An 18,939-nucleotide genomic window follows, 5' to 3' on the forward strand; every position below is an offset into this window, starting at 1 on the left:
ATTCTACAAAGTTGCTTAGATGAGACTACAGAAGCTATTTATATGGCATGCTTGACTTCCAACGAGGGCTAAACCAACTTCTACTGTTTCCTCATCCTTCATTATTTGATACATACTTGATTGCTAGCTAAATCACCATGTCTATGCCAAAACTTAGTTTAGACAATGACTCTACATAGGTAGAGTCACCATATTTCCTAGAATTTCAGGTACAGTCCTCAATTTAAACATTCTGTTCAGCTGCCCTCATATTCTTACAGCCTTAATGGCTAGAGTACATGTCTTTATTAGAGGTTGGGTTGGCAAAATACTGTCTCCATATATATAGCACATGCTTAAGTTTGATGAACCTCTAGTGTAGGCTATAATCTCAGGGCATAATAAGGTTGGCACTGAGATTCTTTCTTAGAAGATCAACAAAATTAGGTTAGGGACAGGAATACAAATTATGTGAAATAAGAGAATCCACAGGAGGTCTTCTATCAACTCAAATTTCCCCTTGGAGTGGGAAGCCTAGAGATAGCATAGTTTCATGCTAATAAGAATAAACAAAGGGAATGAGGCCAATTCACAGTTGATAAATTTTTAGGAAAGGGGAAAACCTCTTTAGCTGTAACAATACTAAAAAGTTGATTAGTCCCTAAATTACTCTGCAGTGTCTCTGCAGACTTGGCCCTGCAGTTTGCTTCCCTCTGAGAGAGTTTGTATCCTCCTCACTGTAATCTCTTTTTAGAAGACAAAATCTGAACTACATGATCAAGGAAAAAGAGACACTTTTTCTCCTCCCCAGGCAAAAGAAAACAGTGGCATAGAGGGGCCTGGGGAAAAGTAATGAGGAAAGGTGCCATCTGGGCTGTGGTTCAGAGCTGATTAATGTTGCCATTTCTACACTGCACAGGGAAAGAAGAGTCATAGGTAGCAAGGTGCTGTAAGACAGGAAAAGCTGTGAGACTGCAGATCACCTGAATCTATCAGGAGTAGAAAGGAAAGTTTCTTGACAGTTCAGGGTTAAAGAAAATAGGGGAAACAGTAGAGCCTATTCTAGAAACTCAAGGGGAGAATTCTTGTCAGGAAGATGAGGTATAACACTTGGTTTGAGAGTGACTAAAGGTGCAGAGAGTGTGTTTATGTGTGTGGTTGTATGTTTTGGGAGAGGTGCTGGTCACTTTGTTTCCAAGAGTACAGTAGTTAGGTCCACCTTGATTAGAGAAAAGGAAAGACTCTTTAATCTTTGATGATGTTCTATGAATTTGAATTAGTCAAGATAAGTACTTTTGAAAGCAAAAGAAGGAAAATTGGATAATACTGCTACTACTTCCAGCATACTGTATGCCAGGCAATATGCTAAGTACTTCACATACATTTTCTTACTTAGTTCTTTCAAAAACTCTTTTCTTCCTGTTTAACATATGAAGCAACTGAGGTTTAGAGAGATTAATCTTGTCTGAGATCACATAATTACTATGTGGTAGAGTGAGGAGTTGTCTGACTCTAAAAACTGTGCTCTTATCCAATACTACAGAGCCCAGGTGGGCATAAGCAAAAGAGCAACAGAGAGGAAGGAAGGGGTAAAGAATAACACATCCTAAGCTACAGAGTAAGTGACCATAAATATCTGGAGAGGAACTGAATCTAAAATTCAGGCCATAGATATGTCAAATCTGAACAGCTATCTCTGGAGAAGTAATCATCAACTCTTAACTGTCCTCTGAAATTAAAATACAGCAGCACTGACTTGCTCAATGGGGAAAATAATAATTTCTTACCCAAGGGCTTAAATTGGCTGGAACACCAGAGTCTTTTAAACTTGGTGTAAAGTTAAGGATAAAAAGACACTGGAGTAGAGCTTCAAGAGACCAGTTCTCAGTTTCTGTTATGTTTCCTCCATGCATGCTTTTCAACAGAAGAGCTTAAAACATGGATCACTCCTTTTGGAATGTTCAGTTATTAAAATATTGCTTTAGCATTTCCAATTCACAGAGCCCTAACTACTGGGGAATAGTTGAGGAGAATACTCACCTGAGGATTAGGAAAATAATGGCATTGATACAGTAGTTTGGTTAACTTGCTCTCTCCCTGAGCAGCAATAATCTTGCATTTGTTTCAGGAAAAACAGGGAGCAAAGTTACTCAATCAACCCTCATACATTTTTCAGTCCATCTAACCTATGGGGATCATATTTTTTTTTTTGGGCAACAGATAACTCATGCACTATCTGTGCTCTGGCACACACTTGTTTCATTCTCAGCATTTCTTACCTCCTTCATTGTCCTTGCTATCAGTGCAGAGAGTCTCCATGGCTACATCACATCCTGCTCCTCTCCACCCTGGCTGGCAAACACAATGCCAGCCATTTTGGTCCAGTGTACACCTTCCATTGCTATTGCACAGACCAGGGCAACCTTCTGTCAAAAGAGACAAAAGAAGGAAAACACAAGTGATTTGAGTATTGAAAGTTTTTGCACCTAAAATAAACAGATAAGGGACACTTACTGGGAACAGGCCTTTTATAAACAGCACAAATACTGTAATTGCACATGGATAGAAACAGCAACATTATCTACGGAATCTAATTCTTATCCAAGTGGCATCTTTGATTGGCCTGACCCCTGAGACACCATTACCTGTGCAGGGTAAAAATATATGTAACGATCCACTAAATAGCTGAAGGCCAGACAAAATTAATTTTTTTTCCTTTGGCAAAGCAACAAGGTTGAGAAGATGGTGAGAAAAAGTATCTTGGCAAAATAATTTCAGAGTCCCTAATAAAGACTTTTAATCTGTGGTAAATGTTACTGGTTGCTTATTAGGACATGCCTTCTTAAAGCACCTTGTTGCTTTAAAAAATTCCCTCTTAATTCAAGAGCATGAAAGTGGGTATGAGGATATGAATGATGTTAAAAAGAGAACATTAATTTTATCTGGCCTCAGAGTTGCCGTATATTCATGTGAAATTACAGCGCATTAAATAATTGCACAAAGTATAGGCCAGTATTAATGACTATACTTTATGCCAAGAGTACATTCCTTTTCACAGAATAAGCAAAGCCCAGGAAATAGTGAAGCAGCTTAGCATCTATTCTAACAAACATTAGGATTCAGGCTGCATACGGATGGGACAGGACCGACAGGATTTCCAACTAAATGTAATAGCTGTGCATATTTGATTACTTAGGACGGACAAAATGAAATACCATAAGGACCACAATAAAACATCGATAGACTGAACAAAAACACGGTAGTGACGTGCTTCAAGACAGATAGCGGAGAGTGATATTTTGTGACAATCTCCCTAAGGCTTTTATGCTGTTACCTTTATATCCTATCTTGTCTGCTTTTATGGTCAAGGAGGGAAAATTTGGGAAACAATTAAAATAATTTAATATATCCAAAATCTATAATTGTTTCAGTCTAAAATGACATTAAAAAATAAACAGTCTTTGCCACTTCCTACTGATGATATCTGGCATGCAGCCAACATGAGCTGTTTATGAGGATGACAGGTAGATTCTGGTGTTCTCATCTATGAGTGTGATAAGACACTGACAGAAGCAAGGATATAAATGCATTAAAATTCTAAGAATAGCTGGCTATGAATAAGATCTCTTTGGACACAGTTATTTATAACTTGGTATAAAATATATATTAATAAAAAACTTGCTATAGCAATTGGGGTTTGTTATATTGCTTATTTTAATTCGAATGCTACTATAGTTTCAATGACCAAATTTAAGGGAATAATCTGTTTAAAGATGTTTATTTTATTTTTTTTAAGTCTGTATTAAAAGAATTATTCACATATTGGCTTCCCCTCCTCCACCACGGAACTTAAAATGGAACTATTTCAAAGAGACATTCTGTCTCTTAAGAACAGAATAACAGAAATAATATTTTGACAGTCTCTTGTGGCAGGGTATAATGAAATTATACTTATGGATACCATCAGGTCAGGATAAAATTAATTTTCCTGCTTCTTTTCTTTCAGGCAATTACCACCTGTATTTATGGATTATTCATACATAAAAGCTGAATTTTCCTTATAGATGTGTTTTTGTTTTGTTTTTAACAACAAAAAAAAGGATTTAATTGTCCCACTGACAGAGCTGCAGCAGCTGATTACAAGCACACAAGAGTTATTATATGAAAGCCTGGATATTGCCATGAATATTTCCATATTCTAATGAAAAGCACAAACAAAGAAAAGAAAATAGGTAATTTGAGGAGAAAGGAAAAGGGAATTTTCTCTTCTGAAAAAAATTTTCCACCTATTTCTACGATAACTGAAGACATTGAGAATCTGCTGTTTTCTGCTGAACATTGTTATCTTTTCTGTTTTATAGGATGCACAAAATTTTGTATTTAAAAAAAAAACAAAACATAAATTATGATATCACATATATTTTGAAACATTTATAAAAAGCCAAAGGAGTTTACATATGAGGATAAATGAGATTTCTCTCAACATGTTAACCAGAATCTTCTTTAGATTGACAATTTCTTATTCTGTGATAAGAGAGTGAACATTTGTGATTCTTTAATTTAGAATTTAAAGCTCATCAGCTGAATTGCCAACAATGACAATATTAAAGCAAAAAAAAAAAAAAAAATAAGAAAACTAAAACAGCAAATGCAGCGTTATCTTCAGTTTTTGTTTCCAGTGATAACTAATGCTTTTACATAGGAATGAAATCTGTGATAACCCAAAATTATAAAAATGACACACAGACATTTAAGTGTCAATACTTTAAATCCAAGGCATTTCTCTTAATGTAAGCCTCATTTATAATTTATAAAAATATGCATTAAAAACAGTCTATTTTCATACCTAGTGCAGTCTGATACATGGTTTTATGTATTTATATATGTAGATATGTCAACAAAGAGCAAGTATACAGTACCTTTAACTATTTTATCCAAATAGTGAGCTTGAGAAATTAAAAAGGAAAAAGAACAGACAGACATTTCAGAAGTGTCACATGGGACAAGGAAATTTTCAGAATTTACATGCAAATTGAGTAGCTGCAGCTGACATAAGACTCACATCACATGACAGAGATGTACTTCATATCTTCTAGAAATGCAACATATTCACATTTTAGCAACTGTAGTCGTGATTCCAGGAAATATTCAGCATTTTCGAGAAAAGTACGTAGGTAAACCAATATTGTTCTACCACACTCTTTTTTAAAGATTATTCTCTAAGGGCTAAACCGAGATATGAGATCTATAGATAATCAAATGTTAAGGGTTAATAAAACAAATTTTAAAAAAAGGAAATTGAGAATCCTTGGGAAACTGTGGTATGCAAAAGGCATGTACAAATCCTATAGAGAATAAGTAACCAGTAGCCCTTGACCACATGGCAGATGGACAGTGATGTTTCGTGTATGTAGCCCATTAAGGAAACAGGTGGTTTTCTGAGACCCTTTTTCTTTCCGGGATTCATAACCAGAATAAGCCTTGTTTCTCACATGAGTCTTGTAGGAAAAGTTATGGTTAAGACTGAGTTTTTTTACTTTACCTGTACCTCATTGTCCATTTAATCTTTTATGAGCCTAAATTAGACTACACCTCTCCTCTTTAACAGACACAACTATCCCTCTCCCTTCACTCAGTGCAGAGTTCTAATATATTCTTAATAAACTTCAAATCTTGCTTTGTCAAAATTTGTACATCTTTAATGATCTAAAATTGCTTTTCAAAGATACTTAATATTGTTTACTTTTCATTACTGACTTATGCAAGTAGTAGCAGAACTCTTAACAGAAATCTTTTAAACTATAACCTTCATTTGAGCCACTCAACTCTGGTAGTTCTGCCATGTATGTAAACAAAATCATAAATAGTTTTGATACATCCGTACTATGTATATAAAAGGATTCTTCACTTTGTCACAGGATTGCATTAGAAACTGCTGACAGCATTTAGAAATAAGCTTGTTTATAGCTAAAACAGTACATTGCAGGAGGAATTAAGGTGAGGAATAAGTAACAGTAGAGATGCTATGGTAAAATTATAATTTGAGAAAATAAATTCAGTATTCAAGCATTGAAATATAAATACATTTTTCATATAATTTCTTAATTCCTTCTAAATATTATATAATCTAGGAGACCCATAATTATCTTAATTGATGATTTGAACATAAAGTGCTATTAAAAATTCTGGAGTTTCTGATTCAGATGGGTTGGTATTTTTGAGGGGAATTCTCAGTTCATAAAAATTAATGGCACTGACTATAGTTGGAGAGTAAACTTTCTGCTTTTATATCAGTCCAGTTCAGTCAGAAAAACCAAAATATGGGATGTACTTTATTCTGACCTGGATTACTAGTTTTAAAGAAGGAATAAATTATCTCTAATCCAGCCAATTCCATTATTTTAGCAAATAGAATCAATTATGCCAAATGGTAGATTTGTTTACAGGTAAAGTTAGGTTTGTCACTGGGTCAAAAAGAGTATCAGAAGTGGAGCTGAAATTAGAAAGGAACATTTAAAATATATAGCAGATCAAAATTAACACTTGAAAAATATTTAATGAAAGTTTTGTAAAAAGCAAAAAACCTACCTAAGAAAAATATCTGTGCTGAGGAAAAAAAATGCCAAGATTTGTCACTTGTATTTTATATCATAGGGAATACCTGTGAGATTCATAGCTTAAAACTAAGAGATAAAGGAGGTAAAACAACCACCTCTATTTTGGTCTTGAAGACTAAACTTTCTGACAATACCACAGAAGCCTGGTTCTGCATAATGAAAAGCTTAAAAGGAGATGTCAATATATGAGATTTAAATAATTATAAAAATTAATAATTGCAACAATAAAAACACCATTGTATAAGCCACTACAGAAAATAATCAGAAAAATACAGGCAAGTTGTAAGAAGCCATTAGGAACAATAATCGTAAAAATAATACAATATATTTAAAAATTAATACACCCAACAATTGCTGAAAGGCACATTAGGTTGCAGAAAAATTACTTTGAAAACTAATGAATGTGTGCTGACATTAAAGGAAAGTAATTTCTATTAGAACTACTAACAAGTTTTAAATTTGTTTAATAGAATAAAACTTATAAAAATGGAGGCTAGATGTATAAAACAGAGCCCTTTACACATCTCTCCAATAAAATGTCATATTCATAAAATGCTTTCCAGGGAGTTTCAATTATTTCTTTTAAGCAGATTGCTGTGGTACATAGGGAGTGCGTATTACTATATTTCTTCCAAGACAGTCATGCTGAACCTTGTTTGGGTTGTAGATAACGGAGAAAACTGGTCAAGGTTATGGATTCTCTCCCAGAAGGATGCATACGTGCTCACAGACAAATTGCTGCCTATGACTGCAGCCCCACCGTGAGTCCTGGGTCTGTATAACTTAGATTATGAACACCCGACTAACATTGATGAGTCCTAGTTTTCTAGCTCTTGTCCAGGCTCTTCTCCTAGTTCAGAATGTTTCAAGAGTTCACATGAAATACTCTTTGATTCCAGCCTTGCTCTATACTTATTTTGGGCCAGACGCTGTTCTAAGTGCTTTGTATTATACTCTCATTTAATCTTCAGTATAACCCTATGATGTAAAGTTTTATTGAAGTTACAATGAAAAAAAAATGAGAAAAGGAAAGAATAAGTTATTTGCACAAGGTCATAAACTAGTGAGGGGCAGAACTGGGATTTGAATCTAGGCGGTCTGACTTTAGAGCTTGCTCTTAACTTCTATGTCATAAGGCCTCTTCTTGGAGATTTAGAAACAATTATTTTTTCCAGTAGAAGTAACTAATGAAAGGAGCTCAGAAGTGCTCTGCAGTCATTCATGATCTCAAGTGAACTTAAGCAGACACTGCTTTCCCAAAAGCCACAGGGCTGTACCTTCTTTTAGATGGCTTCTATCTGGCTTGCTTGGGAATGTGCTGGGTGGATCTACTTTAAATGCCAAAATGTGGGTGAGCCAGAGCTAATTCTTGGCCTTAATTGTTTCTCTTTCAAAATACATTCAGATACATAGCCATTCCTGAACATAACAATGAAACCGCCCTAGTTTCATGCCCATGTGTTGGAGGCCCATGCTGGGACAGGAGAGCACAGGGAAATTTTGGATGCAGGAGAAAGGTTTGGCTCATCAAAAATGTTTTTTTTAAAAAATATATAATTAGACCATAAACTTCCAATGTCACTAAGGCAAATGACTATCCTTTTCACACTTTTCCTTATGGATAGTTCTAAGAATGCTCTTTCAAGGCTTCTATTTAAGCTATTTGCCTTTGTGCCATGGGGGCGATGGGTGAAGGAGGGTATAAAGAGTGAATTGTTCTTTTCTGCTCCCCTTAGTAAAGGATCTGGGCTCTAACCCCTCTCCTAGGAGGCACCTTGCTCATATATAGTCTTGCTATATCATTATTCCTAACATACAGAGTAGGGAAGAATAGCATTTTTTTTGGGAAATTCTATCTGCATGCTATGCTATTGTTGTGTCATCTGCTTATCTATCAAAATTATGGGCAGCCTTCTTTTTATCCGATGAATTTTTTTTTTTTAACTGAAGTCTGAGAGTATATACATCAAGTACATGGAAAAGAAGAAAAAATCAAGACCTAGCTATTAAGACAACAGGGAAACACAAGACTTAAATGATCTTTACAGAGGTATCTAACTTAATGTGTAAATCTTCCCCTTAAAATTGTAAGCTCCTTTGCCATGCTGATCACTTTATTCCCATGGCCTGGGATTCCCACTGGGGAATCTTAATACCTGCTGGGGAAAAAAAGACAATGTGGGCCTAGTATGTCTTGCATGTGTTTGCACCTTTTGAAGAAATTCTATGAATAATGGAGAGCCCACCTTATGAGAAAGGAGCGAACATGGGCAATGCCTCATGCACAACATCCTTCCCCTGCCTTCATCCAGCTCTTCTTCTTCTGCAATCCATCAATCCCAACTATATACAGTAGTATTAACAATAACTGCCATTTACTATTACTATATGATGAAAACTATGCTAAGCATTTAGCATGAATTAGCTAATTTAATTTTCACTATCCTATAATAGGTACGATTATAATTTACCTATTTCTCAAATGAAGAAACTGAGGCATAAAAATTAAATAATCATAATGTTAGCAAGTGGTAAAACCAAAATTCCAACCATGTAGTCTTACGCAAAAGACCATATTCTTAATAAGTTATAGTTAAAACTCAGTAAAGTCAGAACTGTATATTTGTGTAAGGTACACTAGATGCAGCTTCTGTTTTTGAATTGGTCAATGTTGTATGGACTTGAATGAAAAAAATCAGACAGAAAACTGTGGAAATCCTTAATTCAACGTTGACAAAGAGAAAACCAGGAAGTAAGATTAAAATCCAAACTAATTTGAAATATTAATTTGTTAACACAGCTTCACAAATGAGGGTATCTTATAGAGACTAAACACTTTATGAGAAGAACTGCTGTAACCTGTTCTAAAAACATGAAGTTTGGAAAATCAACTGGCAAAACAGTAAAACTGAAGTGTGAAAAATGTCAGAGAACAGAAGAGTTAATGTATAAATGTTGTACAAGAAATATCTGCTAACTGAAGCTCCAAAGAAGGCTGCTGATTTAAAATGAGGTAGAGGGAGTATATGTGCGTGGCTTGGGGAAGAAGTGGGATACACGGTGGTCTCTATGGACTAAGATTAATTCCAAGTTTGCTTTCTTTCCTCCCTGAGACTGATTCTCATAGAGAAGAAGCAAAGGTAAACCAAGCTGGTTATACATATATTAGGAAGCTCACAAAGGAAAAAGAGAAATGGTTTTCCTGTGTATACATAGTTGCTGATGTGTGTGGTTATGAACTATTCACATCCACTTGGTTGGAATATACTAAATAGTATTTTCACTGGGCTACTAAATTGACTCCTGGGCATAGTGTAGACATTGGCAAATAACAAAGAATCCACAATGCTGGAACTATTTTTCAGTTTAATTACAACAGTTAAATCTTAGAGGCCTGTCGTCAAGCGTAAGAGTACATAATAAAAAATAGACATATTCTTCATTATGGCCATTATTGCAAAGTCTTTAGAGTACAGATTTTTATTTAGCATTGTGTGTTCTGTAATACTTTATAACATGAACTTAAAAAAATGACTCCCATTAGTATCTCATTAAAGTTGTAAGTAGGTATCATTCGTAGATTATCCATGTACCAGTTCCTTTAGGATGACAGAAAAGCTAGTCTGCAAATAAGTACATATTAAATCCATTTATTCCAATCAGTGACTGTTTAAATCAGCATGCAAGCTGCATGCCCATTGATTTGATGTTCCTTAACTGCTACTCACTGCACTGTTTTATTACTGATTACCCTGTCATAAAAGATTATAACTGTGACATAACTTTAAACACCATAAACCAATTTCATATTCTTATGAGTTTACTCAAACCACTTAAAATATATTCTCCCTTACCATAGAATTCTCATTTTAAGATTAAGATAAAATATTGCAAACATTCTCTTTAGGAGAGACAATTAATTTGAATTTTAATAACTAGTGAGGTGGTGCCAATAAAAGAAAACCATTTGTGTGTGTGTACATGTGCACTTTAAAGACCTTTTGCTTTCCTCAAATTGGCAAAACTATTTTGAAAACCTGCCTTCAAGTAAGTTGTTTTTGAAAGTTTGCATATTCTTTTTTTAGTTTGGAAATTTGGTGCAAAGTTAGCTGTACAAATACATTGCTTCTTACGTGCAGCTACCCAAGCAAATTATCATACTTCAGTTTCAAAAATTATTTACACCAAGACCTTCCAAAAGAGTGAAACAAGAGTATCCCAATTTAATTCAGCCTAGAAGAAAAATTCAGATTCTATGGAAAAGGTGCTTTGAGATAAATCAAATTTAATAAAGGCAGTGCTGCTGAAAAAGTACCATTGTAAGCTGCAGAGCTTTATATAGACAACTGGCCAAACAGTAGTTGGTGTCCTCCTTGAGTTTGGAATTTCATGCCTTAATGTCGACGTGAAGGAGGAAGGGTGGCGCACTCTCAGTGCAGACCCACTGATGTTGACGTGCACAGCCAGGAGAGGAGGCGCCTATTGTCTGGTGTGTGATTATGCCAGTTTCATCATTTTCTTTGAATACGGTGTGATTTTATCCGCTGGCCCACATACAGGTCTCCTTTAGGTTTTCTATCCCATGTTTGAGTTTATTGAATGGCATAAGCAAAAACACATTTTTTAAGGACTTCCTATATTAAAAAAATTTGGGAACTAGCCAGGGACCATTTTTAACACTGATAACAATACTTTTCACACTAAATAAATGTCTGGATATGTAAGATTTTGAAACAATAACCTAGGTTATTATTAAAGTGATACCTGTATAGTACTAATCACAGGAAACCATAAAAACACTCTATTGATTTGGTCAGCAACAGTATCATTTTTTGTCTAAAATCATTATTGTTTATTCAGGAAATATTTAAGAAAAATACATAAAATAACTCGTGAAAAATGGCAAATATACTACTGTGCCCCTCTCAGTTTTTTTGAAGATAGCTGGAAAAATAATAAATGATTTTGAATAATCCTTTTAACTCACCTAGGATAAACTGTAATTTCCTTTGGGAAAATAGTAACTGGCTCTTTGCAAAGACAATTTATGGAAAAGGTTCTTTTTCTTTATTTGTATGGGCAGAGAGGGAGTGAGGAGAGGGAGGAGGAAGAGTGAGAGAACACATGCTTACAAATACTAAAATTTTCTGTGACTTTTTCCTGAATTGATACTGGTAACACAAGTCACCTATCTACTTTCTATACATGTTTTTTTTTTAAATGGTCAGTGTCTGTACATAGTATTCAGTTGCTAATCTCGGCTGACAGGAAAACTGGGTATACAATTAAATTTTGGAAGGACAGATGTAGTTTTTAATAAACTGTTTACAGTTTTCTTAAACACTTCACAGTAACTGACTTTCCTTGAACAGTTCTTGTAGTCGCTGTTCCTTTTAGTTTGGCAAACTCTGGGTCTTGTTATCACCTCTAACTCAAATTTTCCTGAGCTAAAAAATGTGGTTTTATTATGAGACATCATTATCGCCTCTATTTCCATGACAGTTCAATCTTTTGTTAGAGGTATATAGATATTTATCTCTATCATAGAAAATATTAGTTTTCACTTATTTCACCATACACATACATGAAAAACAACTAAGTGATTTAGGAGGGAGCACAGTCGAATGGTTAAGAGCATGGGCTTTATGGCTTGCATAGGTCTGGATTCTGGATTTGCCATTTTATTAGTTGTGCATCTAAAGAAGAACTATGTAACTGTTCTCAGCCTTAGTTTCCTCAGTGGAGATTCTAATAGCTTCTTCATGGGAGGGTTATCAGGTTTAATAAGATAATGTATTTAGAGCACTTTGCAGTTGTGCCTTGGCACATAAACATTAGGTATTATTAAGTCATCTTGTAAGAAAAGATAGTTTATAGTTTAAAAAGGACAGCTTCAAATGTAGCACTGAAGCCGACTACTAAGATAAGGAATTGGTAGGTGGATTTGGAACCTGGCAAGAAGTCCACGTGGACAGGAGTAACCCCCAAGATGGCTGCTGGAGGACCCTCCCTCAGATTCTGCCATTCAGAATAAAACTTGCTCTGAAAGCCAGGAGAAGCCCTGGATAAGGAAAAGGACTTTATCATTAGGCCCTCCTGGGAGACGGATGGGGAGTGTGGGCATGGGAGGTGGGGTGTGGGGGGGTAATCAATCAAAACAGCTGTAACTCCTCCCCTGCTTTTAGCAAAGGGGTGGAATAATTAACAGCTCAAAAAGCAGGCACAAGGCCTAATTTTGCTCTCTTGCCACTGGACCCGTTCCTGCCCTGCTCTCGCCATTTTTCCTTGCCATGGTTGCCATGCAAGTAAAACCCGGGCATTTATAATCTATAATGGGGACTGCATTCTGTAAATCAGTCCATTTCATCACTTTTCACCCCATTCCTCTCTACCTGGGACCCCCAATCTGTGTATTGTCTCCCATTTCTCTTCCCTTCCTACCTTAATAAATTCCTGGCCTAACTCACCCGACATGCTCCTGAAATTCTTTTCTGCAGCATAGTCAAGAACCTAGACAAAATCCGGTACCACCACCACACTAGTGAGGGAGTTGTTAATGTGAGAAAGGGCAGGAGGGGGAGGGAGTGGGGCATATGGGAATCCCTTATATTTTTTATGTAACAGCTTTCTAAAGCTTCTTTAAAAATAAAAATAAAATAAAAAGGCTCATGAAGTAACTGGTATCTTTTAAGGGACTATGAAGAAAGAAAGAGGTCTGAGTTTAAGCAAAGGAACTTAGGACTGCCAGTGATTTGTTTCCATAAACCATAATATCTACCCTGACCCAGTAATGCCAGGATAAGCCACCTCATGCCCTCCCTCCCCAAGATGTAGCTTCCCTTTGATTGGAACATTCTTTATATAAACTGGCTAATTCCCAGGGTGGGGACAACTCCACTTTGATGTCAGAAAGTTTTTTTTCTTTCTTGTCTCACACAAACCCTCTGCTGGTTTATATGCACAGTTTCTAATCAAAATGTTATTCAGCTTCTTGGAATAAAGATTATATCACAACTTGGCTTTAAATATTTTGTGTTCCCTCATTAATAATGTCATTTGGGCAAGGTAAATTAGTATTTTCTGAAGGAAGGTAAATATCTGTGTACTTGGCAATCTGCTCACAAATTCAGAAATATAAGCCACTTCTACAAGAACTATTTGGAAATTAAGACTTTCAGATATCATATCATGCATATCCCTTATCTTCTATGGTGATTTTGCTGAAATTTTTCATTATGAAATGTACTGAGCAGATGGAATGTGTAAGTTTGCATGTCACCATTCCTAAACACAGGAGCAAGCCGACCCTCAGCTTGTTCTTGTGGGTGACCTGGTGGTACATGCAGTTAAATTGCACATCTAGGCTTTTACCATGTGGCTTGCATTGACACTGGTCACAATCCAGAAAATAACACTTTTGGGGACAGGAAAGAATTAGGGTATGTAAAACAACCACATAGTTTTCTCTTTTTATGGCAGCTGTATGATGACTCCCCTCTTGCATATACCCATGTACTTGGAGTGGATCACTCTCATGCAAATATTCACTACTGGGGACTCATCTTAAAAGCCAAGAGTAAGACTGTATGTGAAAAGCATTATTTTACACCTCATTGTTCATGTGGGGACTAATTAATGAATGCCTAGTGTCATTAATTCACAATTAGATCACTTATGTTTAACCACATGCTTTCTCTGCATACATATATAAATATTAATTCTGGGTAAAATGATAATCATTCAGTACTATAACAATTAAACAGCTGTAACCTGTCTCATGTGTTAAGTGATGGAGCTACAAGCAAGCTCCATAAGCAGATGGTCTTACCCACCCATCCTTAATGTTAAAGACTTTTTAAAAAAAGAGGTGTTGACAAATCAGAACAAGTAGGCATAGTTTTAATGCAAATTGGCCAATTTGCAATTTGGATTACCCTAAAAACTAATTTTGTGTATAGGAAAAAATTAAGCTCTGTTGTTAAAGAAAGACATTATATTACATTTGGTTGGTTGTAGTAGATTCCCCACCAATATAATTATTTACTAATTTCATTCAACCAACAGTTTAATGGAAAAGCAGCTGGCAAAGTATTCATATTTATGGACCTCCTTTGACTGCTCCTTAATTTATCGACGGCACATGCCTGTTAAATCCCAGAAATAATAGTCATATTTCAGACAGCTGTTTTCTAGCTTCATTAGAGAGGTACTCAAAAAGGAGAGGGTCAGAAAAAAACTCACTCTAGCCACATCATACGATGTGAATATCATAGGTTAAATATGAAAAGGGGGAAAACCATAGTTTTGAAAGGACTAAAACCAGAGTCAAACTTTTATTTTAAAAATAAGTCGGTGGAAAATAAATTATTTTGAGATGAAAACAAGCTATGCTTAGCTTGTCATATTCAACAAATGACAAAAGATACATTCTGACACTGTGAGGATACTAGTGCCCCCTGTAGGAGAGAGCACTCCTCCGAGTAAAAGTGTTCCTCACAATCACAGGCGTAATTCTCCCACCCTTACATTCAGTTGAATACAATGGTCTGACTTTTAAAGTCCATTTAGATCTCAGCATATAATGAAAATTACTCAAAAATCAACAGTTACACTCTACTAGCTGCCTGTGTGGCTTATTTATAATCTGGCGCTAGTTATAATCCTCTTCCTTGCCAGTATTATATTGTAGACTAGCTGACTACATATTACTTTGCACTTGCTTTCACTCCCCAAATGCCTTGGATATAAACTTCTTAATAAAAGGCTTCTGATGAACTTGACAAGCTTAAAGGGAGCATTTTGCCATCTTTATTTCTGGTTAAATTTTATAACCTCCTATAAACTAGGTTTTGGTGGAAATTAAGGCCTTACATGGTTTTTAAAGGTACCAATCAATGAAATGTCCCAAACTGAAAAAGATAATCTTGTACATTAATAAAGGAACACAGTGGCAGGCTTCTAATAAAAAAGTACAAATTAGACATATAATTTAATTGGCTTTTAATTCAGATATCAGATTTCTCAATAAACTTCTGAAAAACAATTTAAATTGACTTAAGTTGAGAAATATGGTGTAAGGGGGAAAAAAGGGAAAATCTAGGCAGGGCTATATTCATATTTTAAAAATCTATCATGACATACAACATTTAAATTCAAATTAATTGATTAAAAATTATCTTGGGATAACAGTTACTATTTTTAAACTGTTTCCCTAAAACACAGAGCACCTATACATTAAATTATTTTTAAAGCTTTGAAAAATTAGCTTGAAAACTACTAAGTTCATTGTGGGAAAAAAAAATGAGACAGTAAGAAAGGAAAAGAATCACATCTCTCAAGCTAAAGAAATCAGGGCTACTTCAGTACCACCTAAGTGATCATAAAGCAATATAAATAATCACCATTTTCTTAGATACTACTCATATTTGAGAAAAATGACAGTGGACTTATTATTCGTTCTGAATACAACTCTCTCTATAGCCAGTGAGCCTTAGAGTAAACTGGATACAAATAAGCTTAATTCATTTATAGCTATTAGGACCCAAGTTTTACACCACAGGAGGTAGATTGGAGGGAAAACCAAACAAACATCGTAATACAGAATCCATTTATCATATGACTAGATAAATATGTGAATCATTTTTCTTCTAAAGAACTCAAAATTCTTTCTCCCTCATGGGTTATGTCAACCACCTAGGTGGACAGATGTTTGTTAAATCCATATCCATATGTATTTACCCAAGAAACACTTACCTACATTCAAAACTGAGTTTTAGAAGTCCTAAAAAAAATCCTTTGCTAACCCATTTACATTTCCCAAAACAATACATCTATCACAGAAATTTACTATTGAGTAGCCCTGCTGCCATCTGACTTTAAGCCAGACTATGCTGCTGGCTCTCTTTCCAGTGAGGCTACATTACTGCATGAAGGACAAGACAGGGCAAAAGGGGGTTCAAATTCATGATGTCAATAGCAAAACTTGTTTGTGCTTACATCTACTCCCATTCCTAGGGCCAGGGTAATTACCAATATGATTAGCAAACATTTATCAAGATGGCCTTTGGGACCATGATTTTTCTCAAGGTTGCAGAGCAAATTAGGTGCAAAAGCAAGTGAAGATTCTAATCCAAACTACCTTGAGGATTTGTCTGACTTGAGGATATAATTCTAATGGGACTATTGGACACATTAATATGATTTGTGCAGGCAGGTTAACAAGATGAAGGAGGTAGAGATGCTACACAAAGTTTCACGTCACATGAAGATGGTGGAGTTAAAATTAATAATTTTTACTCCTTATAGGATATGAATTTTAACAGTAAAAATTAAGAATGATTAAAAAACCGTGTCATGTATTTGGAGCTAACATATGACAGGAACACAAATCAAACTTATTAAGGTTTCAAATTAAGACCACTAAATTAGTTTTTGTTGAGTATTCTCTCACTTAACAGGTTATTGAACCCTGAATGAAAATAACTTAGCTTAAAGTGCAAATCTGCCATTGCTTGCACTGCTGGTGGCAACCAAGCTGAACTGTATGGCAATACTGATTTCATCTCCTTTTTGCTGAAATTGATAAATGTAAAGAAAAACAAACTGAATGCAAAAAAACAATTCACATAGGTTATGAGTGTTTTTTACTTGAAAGATAGAAGAATTAAAATATCAAAATATGACCACCGCCATAAACAACACACTAACCATCAGACAACCACTTCTTCAGAAAAAACAAAACATTGATTTACTAGCAAAATATCGGTTAAAGCATAATTGAGATAGAGTAGTGAGAGTACTGACAACCTAAACAAAATAAGGCCGCTGTCATTCAGAAAGGTCAGAGAAATGAGGTTAGCATTTTTAGAAGAGATTAAGTGACCTCATTTAAAAAATACCAATTCTGAAGGGATTACAGAGGATAAAGTACTGAATATAAAACTGTTAACTGAATAAATTAGGCTAAAATGGGAAAATATTGAAAGGCTCTAGCTAGATACTAATGCCATTTCAAAGGAATAAATAGACATCCAAAAATCAGCCTGGTTTTCAGAACATGGGAGACAGTCGATGAATTCTGAAAGTATTTTCAATAGTTCTCTTAGGAATAGTGTAAAATCACTGGGACTCCAGAGCAGGAAGGAAGTTTAAGTTTTCGGTTTCTGTACACTTCATGAAAGGCTTTTTTAAGCTTGTCTAGATTTTACTGCCAACCAGCCACTGTAGGAGCAGATTTTCCTTCCACTCATCTTCAAGCCCGGTGACTCCTTGGTGGCTCCCTTCCCTGTGTCTATACGAGCAAGTGTGTTAGGAAATGGAGAAAACAGTTCTCATATCCAGCATGCATTCCTGTTTTTTGTTGGCTAACTCTTCTGTATAAAGATAAGACTCAGTAGGGAAGAATTAGTCACAGTCAACCTTTTATTGCTTTCACTTTGGGTACTCTTAGGGACAACAATTAACATCTCTATCTGCTCCAAGTGCTCTTCAACATGGAACTCATTTAATCCTCTCAGTAATCCTATGAGGTGGCTACTGTTTTTATGCCCATCTTACAGATGAGAAACTGAGGCACGGAGGGGCTAAGTGGTTTTCCCAAGAACACACAACTCTCAAGTGGTAGAGCTTGGACCAGGGGCAGATCCAGGTTTTAATGGACTCTGAAACTTACAGTGTGGAAGGCCCTCTTTAAGAAGAGGAATACCATATTAAAAATATAAAATCAGGCAAAAGGTATTTATTTAGAAAGTCACACGAAAAAATTTAAGCTGATAAATGTCACAGAGCTCAGAAAAATCACACAATTTTTATTTATTAACTGGCTGACATGTCTTCAATATATGTTTTTTTCTTACGTTTGGGTCTACACTCACTCTTTGATTGCCTGTTTATATGACAATAGTTTTATAATATTTTCTAAAGACAGGACTGTCATTTATGTCGCAATGTGGTTGTTTAATGTGGTTTTCACTTATTGATAGCTTAGAAAAGTTATTTTGGCTTCAAAATTTATCATGCTGACAGATGTGAAGCCAAGTACCTCCAGGAATGGTTATTTGTAGGTATAATCTGGTGCTCTATCCACTTGTTCTGGGGAAACTATGAATAAAATATTAATAAACATAAGACAATTTTAGGATTTCCATATTCTGTATTATTATGAATGTGATTTCCTACTGGGAGAACATTGCAAAGGTTAAAAAAATATATACTGTGATAGTAATTTAAATTAAGCATTTGTCAGAGAAGTCATTTTTTTCCCTAAAAAATTGTCACCTATTTTAAAATTTAATAAATACTATTCTTTCACCATTTTCCCAAAAAGAATTAGAAGAGAATTCTT

The 18,939-nt window shown here is 35.3% G+C and overlaps 1 protein-coding gene across 13 annotated transcripts in view; it reads right to left on the reverse strand.

Annotated features, from left to right (window-relative positions):
• The window catches only part of TENM3 (teneurin transmembrane protein 3), a 682,045-nt gene that overhangs the window by 106,386 nt on the left and 556,720 nt on the right, over window positions 1-18,939 (reverse strand). For 10 of the 13 annotated variants that reach the window (XM_058305014.2, XM_058304951.2, XM_058304879.2 and 7 more), the window contains exon 11: window positions 2,259-2,405. In XM_058305014.2, coding sequence (XP_058160997.1) covers window positions 2,259-2,405 — 147 coding nt within the window. Of the gene's footprint in view, window positions 1-2,258; window positions 2,406-3,313; window positions 3,335-4,898; window positions 4,926-18,939 lie in introns of all 13 variants that reach the window. The other 3 variants (XM_058305092.1, XM_071213985.1, XM_071213974.1) reach the window with 2 other exon arrangements.

Source organism: Dasypus novemcinctus, chromosome 1 (genome assembly GCF_030445035.2).
Source record: "Dasypus novemcinctus isolate mDasNov1 chromosome 1, mDasNov1.1.hap2, whole genome shotgun sequence".
NCBI lineage: Eukaryota > Metazoa > Chordata > Mammalia > Cingulata > Dasypodidae > Dasypus > Dasypus novemcinctus.